The 27689-nt window shown below is 44.6% G+C and overlaps 1 protein-coding gene across 1 annotated transcript; it reads left to right on the top strand.

Annotated features, from left to right (window-relative positions):
• Positions 1-27689, top strand: gng13b (guanine nucleotide binding protein (G protein), gamma 13b). Its single transcript, XM_061712168.1, has 3 exons — positions 1-496; positions 18723-18849; positions 23529-27689. The coding sequence occupies exons 2-3, from the start codon at positions 18752-18754 to the stop codon at positions 23632-23634; spliced, it is 204 nt and encodes a 67-aa protein (XP_061568152.1). The 5' UTR covers positions 1-496; positions 18723-18751; the 3' UTR covers positions 23635-27689.

Genomic DNA, 27689 nt, shown 5'->3' with positions numbered 1-27689 from the left:
CCAAGCATCCCCAGGGACCCCCCCCTTCTCTCTTTCTCTCTCTCTCCACAGCGCGCAGGGACGCGTATATAAACGCGTATAAAGCGGATCCCAGCAGGAGCGTGCGCGCAGCGGAGCATCCTCAGATCAGTCCTGCAACTTCCCCCCTGTGCACGCAGCAAGAGCGAGAACAAGAATAACAGCGCTGCTAAAAAAGAAAAGGGAGAAGAAACCGCACCGACGGCTGCTGTGTAATTGCCGACTCCTCCAGACAGACTCAGACTGCTCGACGCTCCGGATACTGCGGATTTTATCCTTCCTTTTTTCTCTCTTCCCCCCACCAGCGCGTTGAGGGATCGCGCACTCGCCTCGTCGGGGTAAAACGGAGCCGAGTTGTTCATAGAGGAAATAAAAACCTTGCATCTGGGCCCGGTGGTCTTCTGCTGTCTGCACTGTCCCCCCCTCCTCGACTGTCACTGCAACCTCGACTTGGAAAAAGAGCAACAGCATCAGTGAGGTAAGAAAGAGAGGCGAGCACATCTGGCACATCTGGCGAGCGCGTTGTGCAGAGTCCGCGGTTCATCCTGCGAGGAGAGCGCACACCGGGTCCGACATCACTGTCGGCCACTTTTAAAGCCGGCATGGACATCCACCTCAACATGTAGTCGCATAAGTTATGTATGTGTAGTTGGGGGGGCATCGGTTGAGGCTCTGCTGAGTGCAGCTGGACGGCTGGACGGCTGGACGGCTGGACACCGCTGGCCGCCTCCAGCTCCATCACCTCTGCATGGGCCAGGCCACCCTTGACAAGGAGGTTTTAGACCTCACTAGGTCCTTTTCCCCAGTTAGATAAAAAGGACAGCTTACTAAGAAGAGGTGGCACCCAGGACAGTTACATAAAATGTGTATTTCTTCTCTGCCCTTCTTGGTTTCCCTCCTTCCTCTTTTGGTCTCATTGGATCCCGTTTTAGGAATAGATGATGCTTGCAAAATGTGTCCTCTTTGTGATACATATCATATTTGCATATTAAAAAAAAAACAAAAAAAAAAAACACAGCCCCGGACAGATGATGTACACAAATCCCTAACAAAGGACACTAAATCAAAGATATAGATATAATGTGCCACATTGTAGTGGTTTTGAATTTTGTTCTAGTTCTTGTCTTCCTCTCTATAGGCCATTTCTTGTTGCCTTTTTAAATTATTGGGTAATTCTGCATTTCTTTCATTGTTTTGTGTCTCTGTGTTTTGAGCGTGTATCATATTTTGTGTCTTTTTCTGTTTATCTCGTATTTCTTTGAAGGTGTTTCACGTCAAGCTGTTGCTCAGCATCTCTGTCTTTTCGTGGCCGTTCAGCATCTGTTGTATAGCTGTTCAGGGGATTTCTCCTTCCTTTCTCGTCGATTCTGTTGTGATCCTTTGCAGTCGTTTCCCTGCTTGTTTTTGCCTCGTTAGAGCCGTTTTGAGGGTCGTGGTTAATCTCCGAGGTCATCGTTTAACACCGCCTCAAGGTTCTTTTCGCTGTAATTATGGCCGATCTGTGTTTTCCTCCAGGTTTTTCTTTGATCAGCTCTTTTTGTCGTCCTTGTGGATGTCTGGCATTTGTGCTAATTTTACCTTCCAATGAGTGATGTTGGGAATAAGGTGTCGCGTGGCCCCCACTCTCAGCCCTTATCTGCTCTTCATGTTGCAGGGACACACATGCACTCAGAGACGTGCACAAAAACATTCATCCCATCCTCCCCAGTTCTCTATTGATCAAATTCCATTGATGCCCCCCCCCAAATGTTCAATGCCTTTCCCCCAGTCTAGCTGATATCACTAGTGACAAAGTTCATCAAAGTGATGTATTGATCCATTGGTGGAAAAGTTCAAACATTATTTGTTATAATAGCAGCTTTATTCCTCAGCATTACCTCTTTGTCAGTTTAATGAAGAGGCCTTTTTTTCTTTCTTTTCTTCCACTCTCAGCTGGTCGGAGGAGCTCTGCCCGTTCCTTTCTATTTTTAGCATCTATTTACAATGCGGTAGCTATAGAGGCAAGAAGAGTAGCTCCCTCTATTTCCATTTCTGTCTTTCTGCCCATTATTTATCCCTCACATATTCTAGCTTTCGTTCTCCCCTCATTCACTCACACTAACTTTTGCATTCATGTTGGTTTTACCAAGAAAATGGTCACAAAGAAACACAGAGAGCTGTTCAACATGTTGAGTGCTTGCAGCAGTCAGCAGCCCCCCCGGCTCGCACACATGTACGTACTGTACAGCCTGAGCAAAGGCTGGCTACATGCTGGGGGAGAATGGGGTAAAGGTTAATCTCTGGATTCTTTCGACCCAAATCACTTTGTGCCCTACATACCCTCCCTTAAAACATCCACCCCACTCCCCTTCCCACGCCCACCCCAACACATCTTCTGAAAAGCCCTGGACATGCCGGTCAGAGACACATGTCTGCCGTCCAGTGAGCGACCAACAACTTGGAACAAAGTACACACCGGCGATATCAGCGGCTCATTTGAGTAAATATACATTGCACCACACACTGTTAACCACTACAGTAGATAAAGAACATTAAACATTGATGCACTCTAGCAGTGTTTGGCTTTAGGCACAGCAACATCTATGATAATTAAATTATTCACCTCTTTGCTCCAGATAGAAATGTCTCTATAACTATTTAATGGAATGGCACTAAATTTTATATAAACGGAGTAACGGTCCCGGTTGCCAGCCGAGGCGCTTGGTGTTGTGTTCATTGACTTTCCTGTCACACTATCTTAGATGGGCGGATCAATACATTTCTTACACTGTGTAAGGCATTAGAGCAGTGTTACCTGCTTAGCACCAGTATGATTGTCATATCATAGCGCCGGCTGCAAGATGATACAAACAAATGGGTAAAATCGAAACTCATCAACATCGAGTCGTACTAGTAATCTTGACCAAAAACAGTGCATCATTTATTGGGTAACTATAACTAATATAATCGTTTGAGAACACACGTTTTTATTGTTCAGATAGGAGGTTTTGCGTTTTGGTCCATTGTGCTGTCATTCAGATGGTTCTGAGCACCTACACGGGGCAACGCTAGCATTTAGCCCCAAGCAATGCTTTGCATGGTTTAGATTAGGATTGGTTGCGTGGTGAGGCCCCGTGGTTGCAGGGCGCAACGCTACACCACCAGCATGTGCATGGACCGCAAAGTCTGACCGACATCATGTGACAAACTGCACATAAAACAAGATGATCCATCTTTTGGGTGTGGACACCATCAGACTCTTTCCTGATGCAAATGGCAGTTCACAAAAACACACTGCAAAAACTCAAAATCTTAACAAGAATATTTGTCTTATTTCTAGTTAAAATGTCTCATTTTTAGTCAAAAACTCATTACACTTAAAACAAGTCATTACCAGAAAAATAACTTGTTATTTGACAATTTTCCCCTGTTTCAACTAAATTTTCACTTAAAATAAGTAGAAAAATCTGCCAATGGAACAAGAATTTTTTGCTTGTAATGAGAAGATAAATCTTGTCCCACTGGCAGATTTTTCTCCTTTATTTCAAGTGAAAATTTACTTGAAACAGGTGAAAATGGTAAAAATGGTAATGAATCCTGTTTTAAGTATAATGAGAGTTTTTGACTAAAAATGAGACATTTTAACTAGAAATAAGACAAATATTCTTGTTAAGATTTTGAGTTGTTGCAGTGCAAAAGTAATTAAACAGTTCTCTGATCAGCATGTAATCATTTCCTTTTGCATCTGTATCCACCGTTACAGTCACAATTTTTAACAGCTAAAACTGATTGATACCTTACAAATATTACAAAGTATGCTTGCTGCAGATACCTGCAGATAAAAGTGGACACATTATAATGGATACAAATGGCTTGAGATGTGCTTTCAGAAATTGTAAGTTTAGAAACCGCCCCACGACCTGCAAGGTTTGATCAAAGCCTCCGGCGGTTAGGGGTCAGGCCGGGTTTGAAAGTTCGGTTTACAAGAAACCACAAATAAAAAGAGGCTTTGCAATCCTCTAAGCCTGAGAAAACTGTCAAATATACCGTGTGTGTTTAAACATATGTAATGTTAAGCTTCCCATATGTGTGGGGGGGGTGCCCTAATCTAGCTGGTATCGCTAACATGTTGATTTAAGACAGGAGGGATCAATGAAATGGAGCCAAACTGACAACAAATTATACACCAGCTTCTTATTCTGGTGTCATGTGCCTACACTTGTGTTGGTGCCAAGGGGCCTTATTTCCTTATCATTCCTCCAAACCTTACCATCAAATCCTTTTTTTTTTCATGAAGAAATGCATGTCTGTTCTCGCATGACGTGCTTTATCCTCATAAATTCGTACCGCTCATCTGTGTCCACTTTGTGACGACCTGAAAGTATTTCCAGGAAACATTTCCCCGGCCTCCGAAACAACCATACAATTACATTTTTGCCTTGAGACGCCCATAAACACCCCATGCAACATCTGTGGAAATGATCCGTGAATAGTCTGCGCTGGGCTCCGGCTTGCAGCTCACCACGCTGCGCGGATGTGCTTGGAACAGAGCAGAAGCACTACGTTTAAAGGCTGTCCAGGTGAATCTGTCCGGGTTACATCAGTGTGTGACTGACATCACCTCTCCTCTCTCAGCACGGACGTTAGTTCAGGCTGAATGTGGACGTCGCATCCAGGTCAAGCTGCAACAAGAGAAAAGGGAGACAGTCACTTGACATTTGTATCGTAATGTCTCACCGGGGAGAGTTTGGTGCATGGGAGATGTCTGGAGACGGACGTGGCTCAGAGTAGACAGAAAGCAGATAAGAAAGAGCTGTCGAAGGAATAAAGTGAGAATGCAGTGGAGGGGAAACGGCCCCAACTAATCTTTTTGAATCAAATCTCGCTGCAGTGCAACAGCATCATTGACACGACATTGACATGTATACAGCAGCTTCAAAGGATTAGTATAGGCTTGTTTACATGATTGGTATTCAGTCAATTAGAGAGTCATTTGAGAAGGACGGGGATGCAGGAAAAGGTAAATGATGGGAAGAAAATAAGAGTAAAAAGGGGGAGCCAAAGTTATTTTGGTCAACATGGCTCAACGCTTTGAGCAGAATTAACACTATTATTAATTTCTTGATTAAAAGTACCCTTCTCATGTTCTAATTTAAAAGTAAAATTTAAATACAAGAATAAATAAACATTTTTTTCCCAAATTGATCAGCTCTGGTGCCTCTATTTTTATTTTCTGTTTGTTATGGATGTTGATATAAGAGTGTTGTCGACCATTGATGCATGGGACGCTTTTTTGTCTCCCACAAATCCCTTTATTTCCCAGCATATTTTTTTGCTTATTCCCAACAACAACAACAACAGCACATGGATATATCAATCAACCTTCACAGTGCTTGAGAATTAAAAAGAACAAAGGCAGCAACATTTTTGAGTTTTTCAAAAAAACAGAAAACCTAACCCAGAAATGTTTGGTTCAGTTTTTTTCTTTTTTTTTGAAAGACTTGCAGTTGCAGAACTCTCGCTCAGTGAAAGGTTGAAATGAAATTCCTGGGAGTTTATTTTTTCCCAGGGAGCAATGGGTACGAACATAATGACAAAGGAGAAAGAAAAAAGGAATCGTGGGGGAAAAGATATAGATGGCAGACAAATAGAGCAGCAGGAACTGGACGGACAGGAGTGGGTAGACAGATTTGCTTAGAAATAGGTGGAGACAGAGGACAAATGCTGCTGAAATCTGATCTCAGACAGGAACTGGCCATCACTCTTTCTCTCTGTCTGCCTAATATTGGTAAGATGCAGGCACGTATCATTGTATAATATTCCACCTGGGGTTTCCCTCGCAGTCAAAACAGGACACGCCGCAAGCTCACTTATCAGGTAATTCTCTGTGTCTTCCGTGTTGGAGTCGATCTCAGCCCAGCGTTCAATATAAAACAATATATTTAAAAAAAAACTAACTATGCACATTGTGGTTGAGGATGAATGTATGAGTCCAGTGTGCTAACAGCAGGTTATCCAAATGAGACGGTGCTACTCTGCAGCCCATCTGAGGCGCTATGTTGAGAAGAATATTGATGATGTTGCAGGTGAAAAATGTTAAATACACCTGAAGGTGGGGGTTAGTATTATGTGATATTAATGTGATACTTGCTGTGTGACGTGCTTCATATTAACTGTCCGGGTTTTCATTTTATGATGTGAAACTTTTGTCAAAGGTACACCTGGCATCCACAGAAAAGATGCTGCGATGCACGGTTTTACTTCACCATTTGCTCTTCCGGGCCATTATGTATACTTTTCTGATTCACCAAGCCCAGGGGTCGCAACCCAAAATGTTGAAAGAGCCATATTGGACCAAAAACACAAAAAACAAATATGTCTGGAGCTGCAAAAAATGAAAAGTCTTGTATAAACCTTAGAATGAAGGCAACACATGCTGCATGTTTCTATAGTAGTTATAACCAGTGTTGGGGTAGTTACTCAAAAAAAGTAATCCATTACATATTACTAGTTACTTTAAAAAAAGTAATCCCTTACACTACTTAGTTACTGGTTGCTGAAAGTAACTAGTTACATTACTAGTTACATTACTTTTGGATTACTCCGCAATATCACCTGAGCTGCACCATAACTCGATTGCCAATGAACAACATATACAGGACTGTCTCAGAAAATTAGAATATTGTGATTATAAAATAAAGACAAATAAAGAACTTTATCACAATATTCTAATTTTCTGAGACAGTCCTTTAGTTGGAACTTTATTACTGCAGTGCCCAGATCAGCACCAGAAGTCCCGTAAAATCCCGTAAGATCACGTTAAAGGCTGATTTATGGTTCTGAGTTACACCAACACAGAACCTACGGCGTAGGGTACGCGGCGACGCGCACCGTACGGTGTGTGTCGCCGCGTACCCTACGCCGTAGGCTCTGCGTCGATTTAACGCGGAACCATAAATCAGCCTCAAGTCAGACAAGTGTTGCAGCGCAACGCGTGAAGACGCATGAAAGGCAAGTTTGATTTTCTTTTCTGTTCTCCCGTTCTACATGTAGCTGAAAAGCTTAAAGTAACTAATGTAACGTATTTTTTCTTGTCTTAGAGTAACTATAACGGGATTACCCAAATTACAACTGTAACGCGTTACATTACTGCGTTACTGGCGAATGTAATCTCGTTACAATAACGCGTTACACCCAACACTGGTTATAACTGGGGGAAGATTTTTTTTCATTATGCACTTCGAGAAAAAAGTCGAAATGTAGAGAAAAAAGTGAGAATGTCGAGATTAATGTTGAAGTACAATCTCGAGAAAAAAGTCGAAATGTAGAGAAAAAAGTCAGAATGTCGAGATTAATGTTGAAGTACAATCTCTAGAAAAAAGTCGAAATGCCGAAAAAAAAAGTCGAAATGTTGAGAAAACGTCAAAATTTCGAGCAAAAAGTCGAAATGTCGAGATTAAAAAGGAAAAAAAAAGAAAAAGAGAAAAAAGAAAAAAAACAAGAAAAAAAGAGGAAAAAAAGGAAAAATAAGGAAAAAAAAGAAAAAAAAAAGAAAAAGAGGAAAAAAAGAAAAAAAAGAAAAAAAAAAGGTCAAACATTTTTGAAAAAGCTCCAGGAGCCACTAGGGCGGCGTTAAAGAGCCGCATGCGGTTCTAGAGCCGCGGGTTGCCGACCCCCGACCAAGCCAATACGATGTGATTGCTACTGGAAGGTGCCGTGTGTCATGACACAGCTTGGATACAGAACAGCAGGCAGTGCTGACTGTTTCTTTTGGCTGTGTTAGACCCTGGCCTAGGGGAGCCAAGGGTACAACAAAAAGCAGGGGAGACGCAGTACTCAAAATACCATAAATTTATTAAATAAGCAAAGGTAAATAATCAAACGAACAAATGAGTGAGCGAGCAAACAAACAGATGAGGTGTGGAAGTCAGCAATCAGTAGTGTAGTGTGTGTATGCATGAGTGGAATGTATGTGGGTGCATGTTGGATGTATTAACAGAAATGATGAAAAAAGGTGCATAGTGGGAGAGGGGTAGAGGAGAACTGAATACAACAGAACTCTCCAGGGACTGGAGAGACAGGCTTTTATACTGGGTGTCGGCCACCCGGGCCCAGGTGCCGACACTTGGCTGATTAATGCTGGCCATGATTGCTCTGCTCCCCAGTCCACTGAAAAACAAGGAAAAAAGGATTAGGACTGAAAAGCAAAGAGAATCTAAATAACCAATATATAATATATAAAATGCTACACCAGACCAATCAAATAACACTACCACCATATACTATGACACAATAATATAACCCCATATCATATACCAGGGAACCGTCACACCCCCCCCCATAAAGACGGGGTCCCAACGGGATCACCGGAAACCTATTTACAAAAAAAAACAAAAAACAATCCTATCTGGTGTACTGAACCTCTACTCCAAAGGCCACCAACCACCTGTCACAGACCTCCACCCCAGCAACCGGATCCAATGAAGCATTTTTAAGGGGTGAAAGACAGAAGCAAATGGAGGACCACTGGAGATGAATAAGACTAGGACTTCAGTCATGAGGAGCCCGTGATAACGCATCGGCCACCACGTTCTCCGTCCCTTTAACATGACGAATGTCCAAGGCATAGGACTGCAGGAATAGTGACCATCGAATCAACCTCTGGTTCGGACACTGTAGAGAGTTGAGAAAAGTCAATGGATTATGATCCGTATAAATGACAACAGGGGCACTACCGCCAACATAAACGTCAAAGTGTTGTAAAGCTAAAATCAAAGCCAATGCTTCTTTCTCAATGACTGAGTAGTTTAGCTGGTAAGAGTTGAATTTCTTGGAATAAAAGCTAACAGGCTTGTCTATTCCTAGATTGTCCTCCTGCATAAGTACGGCCCCCGCCCCCACATGACTGGCATCCGTGTAGATCTTAAACGGCCTGTCCAAACGTGGAGCCGACAAAACAGGAGCGGTACACAAAAGTGATTTAGCCTGCTCAAATGCTTCCTGGCAAACTGGTGTCCAGTCAAACTGTACCTTAGACCTAAGTAGGTTAGTGAGAGGTGCCACAACCGTTGCAAAATTCCTACAAAAACTCCGATAATAACCTATCAGACCAAGGAAACGCATAAGCTCTTTCTTTGTGGTTGGAACCGGATACCGCTCAACAGCTTGAACCTTAGCCTCAACTGGACAGACTTGGCCCTGCCCAACCACCCGACCCAGGTACGTCACAGTCGCCCTCGCAAACTCACACTTTGCAAGATTGACTGTGAGCCTTGCCTCCTTCAGGCGTCTGAACAGCTCCCGAATGCGTGCCAAATGAACTTCCCAGGTATCTGAATAGATTACCACGTCATCGAGGTACACTGCACACCCTGGCATGTCCCAAATTACTTGAGTCATCAGGCGCTGAAATGTAACAGGCGCATTGCGCAGTCCGAATGGCATGACCTTGTAAGAATAAAGACCATTGGGTGTTATAAACGCAGCTATCTCCCGCGCTCGTGCTGACAGAGGCACCTGCCAGTACCCCTTCAGTAGATCAAATTTACTCACAAACTTAGCGGAGCCCACTTGATCAATGCAGTCTTCCATTCTAGGAAGTGGAAAAGAGTCAGGCTTAGTGACATTATTCACCTTACGAAAATCTGAACAAAAACGAAATGTACCATCCGACTTAGGAACCAATATACAAGGTGAAGACCAACTAGATGCACAAGGCTCCGCAATACCGTTTGTTAACATGTAATCAACCTCGGCTTCCAAATATTGACGCTTATCAGCATTTACCCTGTAAAACCTCTGTTTTATTGGTTTCGCGTCACCAACGTCAATGTCGTGTTCAATTAAATGAGTACAACTCGGTGTATCACCAAATACGCACGGAAACTCACGGATTAACCCCGCAAGCTCCTTCCGGCCGGACGCAGGCAAATGAGCCAAGAGCGTATCAAGGCACGCAAGCGCTTCTGAATTTTTCACCCGACCGTGCACCAACGCTGGATCAGGTGTACTCAGACCATCCTCCTCCATTTCCCGAATAGGAGGAACCACCGGAGCTGCCATGCAAACGGCATGAGCCAAGCCAACCTCTGGCTGCACACACAACACAGGTGTTTCAGAATTGTGAGCAAAATATGGCTTCAGCAAGTTCACATGGCAGAGCTGGGTTGCTTTCTTACGTGTAGGCGTTGAAATAATATAATTTAGCTCCGAGACCTTTTTAACCACCGTGTGTGGACCGGAAAATTTGGCCTGAAAAGGAGAAGTGACAATGGGGAGTAGGGCTAACACCTGGTCTCCCGGACTAAACTCACGGCGCTCGGTTTTAGTATCATACCACTGTTTCATCTTACCCTGAACTGCCGCTAAATTTTCTTTAGCCATCAACCCGGCTGTGTACAACCGATGACGAAACCCATTAACGTAGTCAATCAAATTTTTGGGAGGCTGTGCCTCTACCCAATCACCAGACAATGCTGCCAAAGGGCCTCTCACTGTATGAGCAAATACAAGCTCATTTGGACTAAAACCTGTGCTCTCCTGTGTTACCTCTCTAGTAGAAAGCATCAGCCACGGCAGACCCTCTTCCCAGTCTTTACCCATCTCCGTACAGTAGGCACGCAAGATCGCCTTTAACGTTTGGTGAAAACGCTCCAAGGCCCCCTGACTCTGTGCATGATATGCCGAGCTCAGATTGTGGCGCACCCGTAACTGTTTCAGGACCTGAGAAAACATATGTGAACAGAAATTAGAACCCCTGTCCGACTGAATGACCTGCGGAACACCAAAAACAGAGATAAATTGAGAAAGAGCCCGCACCACTGACCGCGTTGTTATAGTACGGAGAGGATAGGCAGCAGGGTAGCGAGTTGCCTGGCACATTACTGTTAACAAATACACTGCTCCAGACTTTGAGCGTGGTAGAGGACCAACACAGTCTATGATTAGATGTTCAAAAGGTTGGCTTATGGCCGGAATGGGATACAATGGAGCTGGTTTCAACTTCTGGTTAGGCTTGTCAGTTAACTGGCATGTATGACATGTTTTAACGTATGCTGCCACATCTCTCTTCATACGAGGCCAAAAGAACTGCCTAAGTAGTCTGTCATAAGTCTTTTTCACACCTGCATGTCCAGATTCATTATGCGCTACTTTTAACACTGCCTGTCGAAGTTTAGCTGGCAAGACAATTTGAAACACTGGTTCACCCACAAACCTTCCATCATGTGGCAGCCATTTTCTCACCAACACCGAGTTCTGATGAAAATACCCACAAGCACTGTCAACGATCTCATCCTCTGGTCGTATCAGCGGCACCAGCTCCTTCAGAGAGGGGTCCGTCTGCTGTTCTGCCACCAGATCTGAACGCGTTATGGATAGGGGAAAATCAGCAAGAGGTATAGAAAACTTCTCTGATATGTTAGGCTTAAGTGATTCTTTTGACTCAGATTTCCCCTTTAACTTGGCCATTGCCCGTGTCACTGCACACGCTGAGAAAACCTCTGGAAAGTCCCGTTCACTTTTATCCATACCACCAGTTATCAAAGGCACAGATGTCACCACTGCCGGTGGAGGAACCTCCGCCCACACCCGAGCACCAACCAAGTCGTTCCCCAGGATCACAGTCACCCCTGGGATTGGCAGCGCTGGGCGCACAGCAAGCCTTGCTTCCCCCTGGAATAATTCACATTTGAGCAACACTTTATGCAAGGGAACCCACAGAATGTTCATATCTATGCCACGGATAGGCACCTTGTCACCCGTGTCAGAATCCTGAGTTAAAGGCAGAATACCAGCCTGAATAAACGAGTCAAAAGCACCCGTGTCCCTCAGAATCGTTACTGGTACTTCTTCCCCATTTTGCAGCAAAGCCACAGAGCCTTTCATGATAAAAGGTCGGTAAGAATCCAGAGCTGCCACTGCTGTGTCCTTATTAGGGCCGCAATTAGGTGTAGCACAAGTGGACACCGGACGTGGAGCGGCTGCGCCAGCCCCTTTTTGCTGCGAATGACCAGCCAATTGAGTCCTGGGGTTTCCATTTAACTTAAAACACTCAGATTTCCAATGGCCCCGTTTATGACAGTAATTGCAAACCTTGTCTGGCTCACGCAACTTACTACCGCCATTAACATCACTTTTAGCTTGTTCAACATGAAGAGGTCTATCTGATCGGCCACGAGATTCATTATTAGCAGTGTTGCCACTGCCCGCCTTAAACTCTCCCCGGTGCGTCAAAACATAGTCATCAGCCAGTGCTGCCGCGTCTGCTGCGTTGCGTGCCTTCTGCTCGTTTAGGTACATTGCCACTCGAGGTGGAATAGAGTTTTTGAACTGTTCCAAAATCATCAGATCACACAACTCTTCAAAGGTTTCTACACCCGAGGAATTACGCCAGCGTGTAAAACTGGTAGTCAGATCACGTGCGAATTCTAAATGACTTTGCCTGTCATGTTTCTTCCAGAACCTAAAACGCTGGCGATACGCCTCGGGGACGAGCTCGAAAGACTTGAGCACTGCTGCTTTGACCCGAGAATAATCTTGGCTGTCAGCCACACTCATAGCCGAAAACACCTCTTGCGCCCTGCCAGTCAACACGCACTGCAACAACAAAGTGCGCGCAGAGTCAGGCCAATTACGAACGTCTGCCACACGTTCAAACATGGCAAAAAATGCCTCCGGATCACGCTCATTAAATTTGGGGACCAAACGTAAGTTACCGTTAATATCAAAACCCACTGCGGACTCTGCCGGTTCTTTAATGGACATTTGTGCAGCACCTGGAATTTTACCATCCCTTATCAGGTCCAGCCTGTTTTGCTCTACTTCCCATTTCATTTTTTCAATTGCATACTGCACGTCTAACCTACTTTTCTCCTGGTCAGCCTGCACTCGAGCTTGTAACAAAATTAACTCTTTTTGCTGTTCAAAAGTCAGACCTGTCTGCGGCATGATGAATGTAGGCACTGCCGATGCAACCTTTAATGGAGGAGGAGACACCTTCTCTGGCTCTGCCAAACCCTTCTCAAATAAATGGTGTCTCAAAATTGCTACTATGGATTCCTTAGTTTTCTTATCATTTGTATCAAGTTTAATCCTATAATGGTCTGCTATTTTAATTAATTGGTCTTTAGTGCATTGTATTAATAGGTCCTCAGATGGACAGGCAATAAATTCCTCTAAAGTTACCATCCTGGCTGCGTGCGCTTACAACTTCCTCAGCTGGTAATAATATAAAAAAAAAATACAAGTGCCCCTCTAGCCTATATAATCCCCAAGTTAAACTCCACCCGTCTTCATGCACGGTTTGCGGTAGGTACTTATGCACTGAATACCGAGAGGCAGGTAGGGCAACCAGAAACTGGCGACCCGCGTACACCCCTCAGCTGTGCCCCCGAGACAGACTATGTACAGACCAAAAAGGCCTACACACAACCGCTACAGCCGCTCTGTGCACCTAAACCACCCCTTGGCCTAGACCCAGCGAGCTATTTAACCCAGAAAACTAACCGCGCCTACTAGGGACACTCATATTAAACAAAAAAACAAAACCAGTTACGCAAACTGTACAATATATATCCATATATAGGCTATATTATGATAACACTTTATATTTATATATATATATATATATATATATATATATATATATATATATATATATATATATATATATATACACACAGTATATGTATTTAATTAAGCAGCACCGCAACCAGAAAACCTCTCCACTAGCACAACTTAATCAAACTTAATGCAAAGTAACCAAACTTCTCAATAAATCAAATTCAAATGATCAAACAAATGACTGCATCTCCCAAAGTCCGAGTACATGCACCAGCGTGTACGCTGAAGTAAACATCGCTTAGTTTGTACTCACCGGACTGATGAATGGACAAAAGGAACCCCCGGAATGATTCCCAAATGACGTCACCGCACGTTCATTCACAAAACCACGGTGTTGATGAGCCATTAATTAAGGCAAACGAGCCATCAATCAACCGCAGCAGAGAACAATAAGTAGAACAAAAGGCAGAAGGGCGAGTCACTTGACTCTCCAAACTTACAGCCAAACTACTTTAAATTCAAAGGACTGAGCCCCCATTTGTTAGACCCTGGCCTAGGGGAGCCAAGGGTACAACAAAAAGCAGGGGAGACGCAGTACTCAAAATACCATAAATTTATTAAATAAGCAAAGGTAAATAATCAAACGAACAAATGAGTGAGCGAGCAAACAAACAGATGAGGTGTGGAAGTCAGCAATCAGTAGTGTAGTGTGTGTATGCATGAGTGGAATGTATGTGGGTGCATGTTGGATGTATTAACAGAAATGATGAAAAAAGGTGCATAGTGGGAGAGGGGTAGAGGAGAACTGAATACAACAGAACTCTCCAGGGACTGGAGAGACAGGCTTTTATACTGGGTGTCGGCCACCCGGGCCCAGGTGCCGACACTTGGCTGATTAATGCTGGCCATGATTGCTCTGCTCCCCAGTCCACTGAAAAACAAGGAAAAAAGGATTAGGACTGAAAAGCAAAGAGAATCTAAATAACCAATATATAATATATAAAATGCTACACCAGACCAATCAAATAACACTACCACCATATACTATGACACAATAATATAACCCCATATCATATACCAGGGAACCGTCACAGCTGTTACACCCAAGTCTATATCCAATACTCCTGAAACTGCTTACATATGCAGCAGGAAAGCCACTACAATCAGTGACAAAGATTATCTTCACTCAGGCATGCACGTCCAGTGATCATGTGACAGACTTTTATGGTGGTGTGACGTGGGCAGGGACCTTTTCAAATACCGAATTGAAATGCTATGTGGACGCAGGCCCCTTTTACTTTTAAAAATTGTGTTTTTAAAGTTATCACTGCCTAAGATTACCTCCAAATTTGCCACTGTTTGTTCCAACTTGCAGCTTCAAAGCCCATACCGAGTTTAGTTGTCCGACATACGACGGCAATCTGCCGATACCGAAGACAGCGGAGTCTGCAGCATTTCCTGTTTAGTCTCCATTTTGTTGTTTACACCATTATTGTGTCTTATCCTCCTGTATCGTGACTCTGGAGAGGAGAATTAGTGACCCAGAAGAGCAATCAGGGAGCAAATCTGTGTAAGAACATCATTTCCAGATGTTAACGCCCATCCCCATCAGGCCACAACAGGGTCTGCAGTGGATGAAAATATTCCCATTTCTGGGGGTTGAATTTGCCTGACAAGCGTTGAAGTCAGGTGGAACTTAGCAGAAGTTTTATGCTGTGAAATGAAAACGTGTTTGCATGGGTGGAGCCTTATATGGGGGCGGGGCCAAAGAGACAATTTTACAACCGAGAACCTGGCAGAGACTGAATGGGAAAGTGCTTCCTTTGGGGTGGATACTAAACAATTGAAGGTCACCGGCTGGCCGAGGGAAGGACGCAGCTTCAGCGTATTGTAACTGGAATGTTTCAGAAAATCTAGCATGGGTCACATTTTTGTCTGCTCTTTCTCTGCACGCCTCAGGTGCATGCGGTACCTACAGTACCGTACAGCACACGAGCTGCACACAATCGCTATAACTGTCCACGTCTTGTTGCCATGGAAGTTGGTTTCAGCCAAATATGTGCACAGAGAAACTCAAATAAAGTTCTGAGGACACTGTTATTTATTTAAAGATGTGCTCACTCAGACATGCATCGGGCACGAAGCAACCTGCACATTTGCACCCAGATTAATTTACTGGTATTAAATTGTAACATGTTTTTATTTCTTATTGATTTTATCTAGCTTAGTCCTGTTCTTAAATGTTGTCTTTCGTCGCTTTATCTTGTCTTCCTTGTTTCCTGGTGTCTGATGTTATGTTTTATGTTTGGCTTTGATTTGCCACAGGGACGAATGGTGGAAATGAGCCTATGGCTATAACCATACATGTTTACACTCGTGTTCATTAACATGTACAGTCCCTGTCATCAAATACATTAAAATTGAAATTGAAATGGAAAGAAGTCCACAGTTGTCTCACAGAGCACTGCAGGTATCTTCACCCGAGATCAAGGTGCAACAAGTAGGGATAAGCAGGATGTGGTTGTTGAATGAGTTGAGCATTTGACTCCCACTCAGAGGATGGGGTTTGAGTCCCACTGGTGACAGGCTATTTTTAGCCCGTGCATATGCCTGAGGTTGCCTGCGCTGTGGGAGTAGCTTAGAGAGAGGCAGGGAGGGCAACAGGATGAGGGCTTTAGTGCAAAGTCTGGCTCTTTTTGTTCCCTTAGTTGCAGCTAGTTACAACTTGTTGTGTAGCATGCTATCGAATTTTTCTAAGGAGACGAAAATAGCAACGAGTGCTTCAGAGGAATGTAGATATCACCAGTTCATGAAGGTTGGATGGATCATAAAGTTTGCCGTGTGCTGAAGTATAACTGAATTCAGAACTGCTATTTCCTGCCTGAGACCCCCCCCCCCTCACACACACACACACACTCACTAAACCGGCATAAAGGACAATTGCATAATAGCAGGCATTACAAATACCGTTTCTCTTTCAAAGCACCTCTCAGCGAGCTGGACCAGCACATCTGAATCCTCGAATGACTAACACGGGGATACAAATAAGAATATACAAGGAGAAGCAACGCACGCACACATGCACGACGGGTGCAGCGTTACTGAGGGAGAACAGTGGACACAGAACGTGGGTGTGAGACAAGAGGAGAAAGGAATAGAAAGTAAAAAAAGATGAAAAGCACGAGGACCACATTGCTGGGGAGAGCAAACCACCGGCTTTCTGGCCCTCAGGAGGTTGTAATCACTTCTGAGCCACGAGATTGGTTACTTCTGAATCTGATGAAGATCATTAATTTAAAGAAGCAACTATAACTCTATACAATGCCTGAACCGCATGTCTTCATTCAAGGTGCCAACCTGCAAACCCCTGCAGGTCAGGTTTTATCTCCCCGTGCACAGGTCTGGGCCCCAGGGATGAAGTCATAATTTCACATTATCGTCCATCATAGCTTTAGTTACAATGGTTATAATAATAAAGATAAAAGTCACTGAAATATGTCTTTGAAGCTTTTAAGATACATTTTCAACTAGACTGTTTTCCCCTGGACGGCTCAATTCTGCGGATCACCAACAAGCTGCATCCGTACGGTGGCAAGAATGAAATATGTGATCTGGTTTTCATATAAGACACAAAACCAATGTACTAAAGATTAGCACAGACAGATAGCTGTGATTTCTGGTGTATTTATTTAAGATACCAATTAAGCATTAAATAAAAAGGTCCTTTGGAGTTTACACTTCCTCTGACAGAAAAGAAAGCACGCGGTCTCGATAGCTTTGCATGAGTCGTGCACACTTTTGAGAACCGGTTCCTTTCAGACTGATTTGAAGGATGTCTGGTCTGAACTGCTCCTTCAAGGTCACGCCAGTGTCGGGACAGACTTTCTTACCCTGCACCGCCCAGTTTCTGCTAAGGTGCAGCTGCAGAGAGCCCCTTTGACATCACCCGGTAGAGTATTTTAGGATACCTGGGAATGAATTGTTCCCCTCCGTTATGGCGAGTGGTCCAAGCAGCAAAGCCATGATGCCCCTCCACCTCACCCCAACACTGGGGGGTGTTTTAAAGTGGTTAAGGGGTGCACAGGTATCATTTCCCTCCAGAATGTTGAATGTTTGATGGATGTGTTCAGTGACTTGAGAACTAATAATTGCTTGTCTGTTCTTAGGAAAGGTCTCAGGAAGCTAATCACGCAATCAAAGCGTGGCGCTATGATAAAAAGACAGAAACAGACATAACGTATAAACCAGTCATTTTTTCCCCTTGTGTCCATCAAGAGCTTTGATAAATTGTGTCCAGGTCCTTATGAGCACCACCAGTCAAGTGATTAGCAGATTAAAAACAGGGTGTTATGTTTTACGTTGCTTCCTTTAATCGTGGACTGAAAGCACAAACGCTCGGATTGGCAGAAGCTGGGTGTTTATCTGTTAATTTACTTTTTGAATCATTTGATTTTTCAGTTCGATCTAACCATTTTAGCAGTTTTCAACTGTAGCTTAGACTTCCCTCGTCTCATGGCCATCATCTCAAACTACACCCTCCTTTTGGTTGTAGTTTATACTTTTAATGAAAGTACAGTCCTCCGACTCACTAATTATTGTCATAATTTTGTCTACAATGAAATTTGAGAGATGTAGACGAAGTAGAATAGAATAGAATAGAATACTTTATTGTCATTATACATGGGTACAGTGAGATTAAAAGCAGCATCACCTCTCCAGTGCAAGACAGTGCAAACAATAAGAAATATAAGAATATAAGAAATATAAATAATATAAAAATATAAAAAAAGGTTGAGGTGCATTTGAATATTGAAATCAAGACCTGAGATCTACAGATAATAACATATAGTTTCACATGTGGTGGAATATTGCACAGATAGTCTGGGAAAAAGTATTTCACGGTAAAAACAGTAATTGCACATGAAGGCATTCACATTTACATTTTTCACATTTTGTAGTAGAAAGTAGAAAGGACACAAAAAAATATAACTGCACAAGAGAGTTAAGAGAGCCTGCCAGTTGTGGAAGTGTTTTTTTTAACTCTATGATCTGAACACAAAGCTATAGATCAGATGTTGCTTCAGGGCACCGATGAGTGTTTTTGCTGCTATGTAACGCTGTACGGTATAAATATAACTCTACTCTCCTCCCTCTGTGCACAGGAAGTACCGCCCTATATCCAGCTGCAGCCATGGATGAGATGGACCTGCCCCAGATGAAGAAGGAGGTGGAGAGCCTCAAATACCAGCTGGCCTTCAAGCGAGAGAAATCTTCAAAAACAGTCACTGAGTGAGTCGTAACACCGCCGTGTTGCTGCAGTTTTTTAAAGTCATCGTGCACAAAAACAACAGCATTTGTTGCTGGAGTAATAGAGCGGGAGGTTTCTCAAATAACAAAGCTGCCGCTCACAAAGCTGCCGCTCACAGAGCTGCAGCTCATGTCCCCTTCATGTTTAGGTGTAAGGTGTTCTTTACGGCTGCCTTCATGTTCATGATCTGCAGTATATACCTGGATAGAATTTAGATCACCCTTTAACGCCTGACAAATAACGCCTGAAAAAAAAATCTTTTTTTTAAATATTCAAAGAAAACTCAAATATCCTATCTCAAAAAAATAGAATATTCTGGGAATCTTAATCTTAAACTGTAAGCCATAATCAGCAATATTAAAATAATAAAAGGCTTGCAATATTTCAGTTGATTTGTAATGAATCCAGAATGTATGACATTTTTGTTTTTTTAATTGCATTACAGAAAAAGAACTTTATCACAATATTCGAATTTTCTGAGACAGTCCTGTATATTGAAATGAAAACACTTTCAATTTCGTGTGTAAAAATGTCTAAAAGTATATTTTTCCTATCATTATGAATACATTAGGTAACGTTATATTTTTATTTATTTTTTTATATTTTTTTTTACATTTTTTGGTGTGTATGAAAATATTTGTTTGTGCTTTTTTGATTATGGAGGTGCTACAGAGGTCTCAGAAAGTCATGTATATGACACGTTCAGCATTATAGGATCAACTAGCTTTTGAATCTATAGAATATAACCTTTACTACATCTTCCGTCCTGCTAGTGTGCGCTGGATCATCTTTGCACAGCGTGCACACGGGGGTTTGTTTGGCCCGGCAGACCCTGGCCTTGTTCTCAAGGCCCATTCTTGTGCTAAACGACTTGACTTTAAACTAAACATCACTTTATTCATGTTTTTTTTTTTCAGATATATTTATTGAGGGCAATAACAAAATAAGATTTACAATAACAATAGAAATATCAATATTTTCCCCCTTTTTTAACTTTTCATAACAGTAATTAAACAAAAATAAATAAATAATAATAATAGGAGAAAAAATAAAAAATAAAAATAATAAAATAAATATAAATAAATAAATACAACAACACACCCCTCTCCCCTTCCTTCCCTCATATGGTCAATAGATTACATCATTCAAAATCATTTAGCTTCTTTTCACATATGCATATCAATACTGGCGCAAATGAATAATAAAGTAAATAATCAAGTCCTGAAAAAACACATTTTATTTATTCATGTTTAATGGGTAAATAAAATAAAATAAAATGGGTAAATATTCATGTTTAATGGGCCCCTCCTTGAACCGCCACCTTACCGTGGTGGAGGGGTTTGAGCACCCGAATGATCCTAGGAGCTATGTTGTCCGGGGCTTAATGCCCCTGGTAGGGTCTCCCAAGGCAAACAGGTCCTAGGTGACGGGTCAGACAAAGAGCGGTTCAAAGCCCCTTATGAAGCAAGAAACAGCAAGGAAGAGTATGTCGCCCAGACTGGCGTTACCGGGGCCCCACCCTGGAGCCAGGCCTGGGGTCGGGGCTCGCAGGCGAGCGTCTGGTGGCCGGGTCGCTGGGGGGGAAAGAGCCTGAGCTTGTGCGGGAGGCTGAGAGGTATCGACTAGAGATAGTCGGGCTCACCACCACGCACAGCCTGGGCTCTGGAACCCAACTCCTTGAGAGAGGTTGGACTCTCTTCCACTCTGGAGTTGCCCATGGTGAGAGGCGGCGAGCTGGTGTGGGCTTGCTCATAGCTCCCCAGCTCAGCCGCCATGTGTTGGAGTTCTCCCCACTTAACGAGAGGGTCGCTTCCCTGCGCCTTCGGGTCGGGGATAGGTCTCTCACTGTCGTTTCGGCCTACGGGCCGAACGGCAGTGCAGAGTACCCGGCCTTCCTGGAGGCCCTGGGAGGGGTGCTGGAAAGTGCCCCAACTGGGGACTCCATCGTTCTGTTGGGGGACTTCAACGCTCACGTGGGCAGCGACAGTGTTACCTGGAGAGGTGTGATTGGGAGGAACGGCCTCCCCGATCTGAACCCGAGCGGTGTTTTGTTGTTGGACTTCTGTGCTAGCCACAGTTTGTCCATCACGAACACCATGTTCGAGCATAAGGGTGTCCATCAGTGCACGTGGCACCAGGACACCCTAGGCCGGAGGTCAATGATCGACTTTGTAGTCGTGTCATCTGACCTCCGGCCGTATGTCTTGGACACTCGGGTGAAGAGAGGGGCTGAGCTGTCAACTGATCACCACCTGGTGGTGAGTTGGATCCGCTGGCAGGGGAGGAAGCTGGTCAGACCGGGAAGACCCAAGCGTATCGTGAGGGTCTGCTGGGAACGTCTGGCAGATTCCCCTGTCAGGGAGGTCTTCAACTCCCACCTCCGGGAGAGCGGATTCTGAGGGAGGCCGGAGACATTGAGTCCGAATGGACCATGTTCTCCACTTCCATTGTTGACGCGGCCGTCCGGAGCTGCGGCCGTAAGGTCTCCGGCGCCTGTCGCGGCGGCAATCCCCGAACCCGGTGGTGGACACCGGAAGTAAGGGATGCCGTCAAGCTGAAGAAGGAGTCCTACCGAGCCTGGCTAGCTCGGCGGACTCCCGAGGCAGCTGACGGGTACCGGCAGGCCAAGCGGACTGCAGCCCGGGCGGTCGCGGAAGCAAAAACTCGGGTCTGGGAAAAGTTCGGGGAGGCCATGGAGGAGGACTACCGGTCGACCTCGAGGAAATTCTGGCAAACCATCCGGCGCCTCAGGAGGGGAAGCAGTGCTCCGCCAACACTGTTTACAGTGGAGGAGGGGAGCTGTTGACCTCGACTGGGGACATCGTCGGGCGGTGGAAGGAATACTTCGAGGATCTCCTCAATCCCGCTGACCCGCCTTCCGTCGAGGAAGCAGAGGCTGAGGATTCAGAGGTTGATTCATTCATTACCCAAGCTGAAGTCACTGAGGTAGTTCGAAAGCTCCTCAGTGGCAAGGCACCGGGGGTGGATGAGATCCGCCCTGAGTACCTCAAGTCTCTGGATGTTGCGGGGCTGTCGTGGCTGACACGCCTCTGCAGCATCGCGTGGCAGTCGGGGACAGTGCCTCTGGACTGGCAGACTGGGGTGGTGGTCCCTCTCTTCAAAAAGGGGGACCGGAGGGTGTGTTCCAACTACCGGGGAATCACACTCCTCAGCCTCCCGGGGAAAGTCTATTCCAGGGTGCTGGAGAGGAGAATTCGGCCGATAGTCGAACCTCGGATTCAAGAGGAACAATGCGGTTTTCGCCCTGGCCGTGGAACGCTGGACCAGCTCTACACCCTCCGCAGGGTGCTCGAGGGCGCATGGGAGTTTGCCCAACCAGTCCACATGTGTTTTGTGGACTTGGAGAAGGCTTTCGACCGTGTCCCACGTGGCATCCTGTGGGGGGTGCTCCGAGAGTATGGGGTCGGAGGCCCTCTGCTGAGGGCTGTACGGTCCCTGTATGACCGGAGCAGGAGCTTGGTTCGCATTGCCGGCAGTAAGTCAGACCTGTTCCCGGTGCGTGTTGGACTCCGGCAGGGCTGCCCTTTGTCACCGGTTCTGTTCATTATTTTTATGGACAGAATTTCTAGGCGCAGCCAAGTGCCGGAGGGGGTACGGTTCGGGGGCCACTTGATTTCATCTCTGCTTTTTGCAGATGATGTGGTCTTGCTGGCTCCCTCGAGCCAGGACCTTCAGCATGCACTGGGGCGGTTTGCAGCCGAGTGTGAAGCAGCTGGGATGAGAATCAGCACCTCTAAGTCTGAGGCCACGGTTCTCGACCGGAAAAAGGTGGCTTGCACCCTCCAGGTCGGGGGAGAGTTCCTGCCTCAGGTGGAGGAGTTTAAGTATCTTGGGGTCTTGTTCGCGAGTGAGGGGAGAACGGAGCGCGAGATCGACAGGCGGATCGGTGCGGCGGCTGCAGTAATGCGGTCATTGTATCGTTCCGTCGTGGTGAAGAAGGAGTTGAGCCGAAAGGCAAAGCTCTCGATTTACCGGTCGATCTACGTTCCCACCCTCACCTATGGTCATGAACTCTGGGTCATGACCGAAAGAACGGGATCCCGGATACAAGCGGCCGAAATGAGTTTCCTCCGCAGGGTGGCGGGGCGCTCCCTTAGAGATAGGGTGAGGAGCTCTGTCACCCGGGAGGGGCTCGGAGTAGAGCTGCTGCTCCTCCACATCGAGAGGAGCCAGCTGAGGTGGCTCGGGCACCTGTATAGGATGCCCCCTGGACGCCTCCCTCGTGAGGTGTTCCGGGCATGTCCCACCGGGAGGAGGCCCAGAGGAAGACCCAGGACACGCTGGAGTGACTACGTCACTCGGCTGGCCTGGGAACGCCTTGGAGTCCCCCCGGAAGAGCTGGAGGAAGTGTCCGGGGAGAGGGAAGTCTGGGGATCCCTGCTCCGACTGCTGCCCCCGCGACCCGGACTCGGATAATGCGGTGGACAATGGATGGATGGATGGATGGATGGATGGATGGATGGATGGATGGATGGATGTATGTTTAATGGGAAATTACATTGTTGCTGTAATAAATTAAATGAAATTCTATTGGAAAGCTGCAATGGCGTGGGTGAAATCATCATCTGTGTCTTGTCGCTTTAATTTTAGTGGAATTTGAAAAAAAAAAATGCTTCCTTTTTCTTTTTCTCTCCAAAAGTTTGGTAAAGTGGATAGAGGACGGCGTTCCAGAGGATCCCTTCCTGAACCCGGAGCTGATGAAGAACAACCCCTGGGTGGAGAAAGGAAAATGCATCCTCCTCTAGGACATTCTGTCCATCCTCCCAGCCCTGAGCAACAACGTCAACACACACTATAAACGACCCTGAGGCCGACTCCACCCAGCTTGTGACGGCGCTGGGAGGACGGCGCCTACTAACCTCTCACCATGAATGTACTACAGCTGATGTCCCCGACGTTTCCCAGACACACACCGTAACAAGGGCACGGAAACACACACCGACTGACACACACACACGTACGCTTATCATTCGACACCTTGACTATCGCACACTCACTGCAAGTTTATTTCTGCCACAGCAGTTCACCCTTACTATAATATGACAACAACAATCACTTCTCTGTGTAAATATATAACTTATTTATGGAGCTGCAAGCTTTTTCTTTGTAGACATTTCCTCCCGTACTGATGAGGTATAACATGTACGTGACATAATCACTGCCAGACTGACTGTAGGTGTGCTGGGAAATACAAAACTCTAATATTTCAAAGGTCTGTGACAAAAAAAAGAACAAATCTAATTAAACTATGCATAAAAGCCCAGGAAGCTTTACAGACCATTCTATTTAGGCTATTGTTTCAGTGTTTCATGACCCCTGCAAGACACCTTCTTTATGGTGTAAGACATCTTATCCACATGGCTAAAATGTCTTCGTATTCTTTTATCGTGTACTATTTATGGCATATATCTCCATTTGCAAATTTGCCGTAAGTCTCAGTCGTCCTGAGATTTTAACAGCCAAGGGGGACATGGGACAGGAAGAATCTGCGACGGCGAAGCTAAGCGCTGCACATAATCGAACACAAAACGGCTGACGGTTAGATTTCAGCCCGTCCCCAAATCCCTCCTTGGCTAAAGTGAATTTAGCGTGGCATGTCAAAAAAAATGAGTCCACCCAAGATGCCAGTGACTTACCGCACACAGGGGGGGTTACGTCATCAGGGTTTTTGCATTGCTTTTGGTGCTCAATGCTCTTCCTGGGTTTAGGTTGTGCATTTGCTGGCATCAAGGTGCCAATATTTTGTACATATACATCAGATAAAGGAATGCAAACAGGAATAGCCAAATAAGTCATCTTATCATCCTATCAGTTTGATGAGACGGAGTCAGCACTTCCCAACAGTCAGTATTGGCAGTTAGAAGTCCTTATTGCTCTTAAGATGTCAACAAACTCATTGACTTCTCATATGTTAAATTATTAAAGACAGAGTCAACTGAACGCGTCAATACAATTGGCATGAAGTCGTTTTTTAGTGTTGGTTGGCACCGTTGAAGGTGAGGTGAAACATCTGGCGTTGTTAAGAGAGAATAAAGTCAAATCTGGATAATCACACACTTTATGACACTTCATGGCAGCGTCGGACCATCACAGCTTAAGCGTTGTCCCATCTGATGTGCAGCCAATCGCTGCCGTTCATCACATTCAGCCAGAATGTCTTTACGTTTAAGAAATAACGCGCCTACGCCCGAGAAGCTTCCGGAGCCAATCTACCCGTCGTCACTCCTGCAGGCACCAAATGTAGTTTTGTATCAAATGTAGTTTCCAAGTGCTTGTAAAGCATGACAGTTACACTAAGATTGTGTTTTTTCGTAGCTTTAAGTTCGTGTCATAGTGGTTTTATTTGTGTTGCTTAAGCAAAATGAAAGTCTGAAGTCTCTGGAGCTGCAGCCCTGAGAGACAAAACACCGACACACGTAACCCCCCCCGCCCCCCCCCACACACACACACACACACACACACACACGCATCGCCTCTCCTGATGTACATTATACCCTTTTAACTTATTAACTTATTTATTTATTTATTTATTTATTAGCACTTTCCTTCACCTCTAGTTCTGTTTCCTATGTTTGCATCTCTACCACGTACCCCAACTCGGGAAAAACAAACAAAAAAAAAAGAAAAGACTTGGCTCACCTTGCCAGATCATCATTTACTATTGCCTTGTACACAGTTTCCTTAACGTGAGCGTGCGACGGCGTGAACATCAACACTGACCTCGGTGTCGGCCCGTGAGTGCACGTGCATGGGAGCACAATCCTATCTTTATGCATGTGTATTTAGAAATAAATGTGGACATTCACGTTTGAACTTCCCAACAAAGCTTACAGTGTGCCCTCTGTTGCGACGCGCACGTGCGGCCCCGTCTCTCGCGCGTGCGCCGGAGGCCCAACACGGTTTGCTCAGTAAGAACCTGTACGAGGCGAGGTGTGGCGAGTGCGTGGGATTCCTCTGAAGGACTTGGGGGCCTCACATCATCTCTGTACTGTAAAAGAAATCTGTTTTTTTCTCTCTTTTTGTTCCTGGTATTTGAACAAAGTGATATTCAAAGTCAGAGTAAGTCAGACATAAACAGACATCTGGGTGTTTGGGGTGAGGTTGTTTGATAAAATGGGGTGAAAAGCCACTTGAAAAGGAGCGGTGGTCCCTGGTTTGAAGCTGTGTTTGCGGAGGACGCCGGCTGACCGCGGCGTATCGGACCGGCTTAAGCAGTACTCGAGTTGAGGGGGGAAATAAAAACGGTCCAAATCATCCCCCCTGTAAAACTGCCATCCCCCCTTTCCATCCCTTATGTCATTTCATCAATGAATGTGGTTTTACTGCTATTTCAACATTTAGAGTCATCACCAGAAAAATAACACCAGAAAAATAACTTATTTGACAATTTTCACCTGTTTCAAGTAAATTTTCACTTGAAATAAGTAGAAAAATCTGCCAGTGGGACAAGCAAAAAAATCTTGTTCCACTGGCAGATTTTTTTTTACTTATTTCAAGTGAAAATGTACTTGAAACAGGTGAAAATTGTTGTTTTTTCCAGTGATGAGTCTTGTTTTAAGTGTAATAAGATTTTTTTTTACTAAAATGAGACATTTTAACTAGAAATAAGACAAATATTCTTGTTAAGATTTTGAGTTTTTGCAGTGATCCATTTTACTTATCCTGTGAAGGACAGAGTCATATTGATAAGTTCAGAAAAGTGTTTTTTATTGTTGTGTTTTGATGTATTTGATGTAATCCCAGTGGATATTTAAAGCTTACAGAAGGCTGCATTTAACTGCTGCTATGTCATTCCTGCAGTATTTCTGCAGGTGTTTTGGTCACTGCTATTATTTGTAATATATTATATTATTTATAATCAGCACAAATTATCTGTCCCCATATGATAAAATCCACCATCCCCCCCTGATTTTTGTTTTTACAACTCGAGTACTGGGCTTAAGTAAACCAGCGGAGCCGTGGGGACAGTGAGGAACTCTTTCCTGGGGAAGGAAAGCGTTAATATGACTGTTATTAGCCGCAGCAGCCGCGTGTCCAGTGATGCCAGCTGTCTCCGGTGAAATATGTAAACCAAGGGGTCCGAAGAGAGGAGGATGTTGGCGCCGACACTCAGAATAAATCACAAGTCCTACCCTGCTTTACTCTGACTTTAATGGTCCCTTCTAAATCCGAGCATTACCGTTTTATTGTCCATAAAGAGTCGTTGAGTGAAAACGTCTTGGGCATGTTTTACATCCAAACTGAATCCCACTCATATATGCAACATGACTGTTCAGACACTCGGGCCTTTTCAGACGTCCCGTCATCCATTCAGAGCTAGCAATATTACTTAACCCCCCCACTTAGTAGAGCTCTTTACAAATATTAATTATAAATTGAATGAACAGTCAAGGTAGTTCGATGATTGATGTAATATATGTAATAATCTCTGAAAAAAAGTGGTCGACAAGAATGTAATGACAAACTAAAACTGACTATTTAGTACATGAGAGGACCCCCAAGTCTCCCTGTCCCTCGTCTGTTTTGCGTCCAGCTACTGTAACTTTAATTGGTTGTTTTTATATAATCTGAACATGGGTATGTACTGTAAGTCTCTTATTACTACAATAGTGACTGCATAAGACCTTGTCTAGATATTTAGTCATGTATTCCATGTAAGAATGCTTTGGGGGGGAAAAGTATGCATTAGATCAACAGTCCTAGTATAAAGATGGCAATGAGCAATAAATTATAGATTTTTTTTTAATGGAATGTTTTGCTAAAACATTTACCTTACTGAATAAAGTAGATTTCTTGACGA

Source organism: Cololabis saira, chromosome 21, assembly GCF_033807715.1.
Source record: "Cololabis saira isolate AMF1-May2022 chromosome 21, fColSai1.1, whole genome shotgun sequence".
Taxonomy (NCBI): Eukaryota; Metazoa; Chordata; class Actinopteri; order Beloniformes; family Belonidae; genus Cololabis; species Cololabis saira.
Note: the sequence above shows the minus strand (reverse complement) of the source record. Positions and strands in the feature narration are given on the sequence as shown.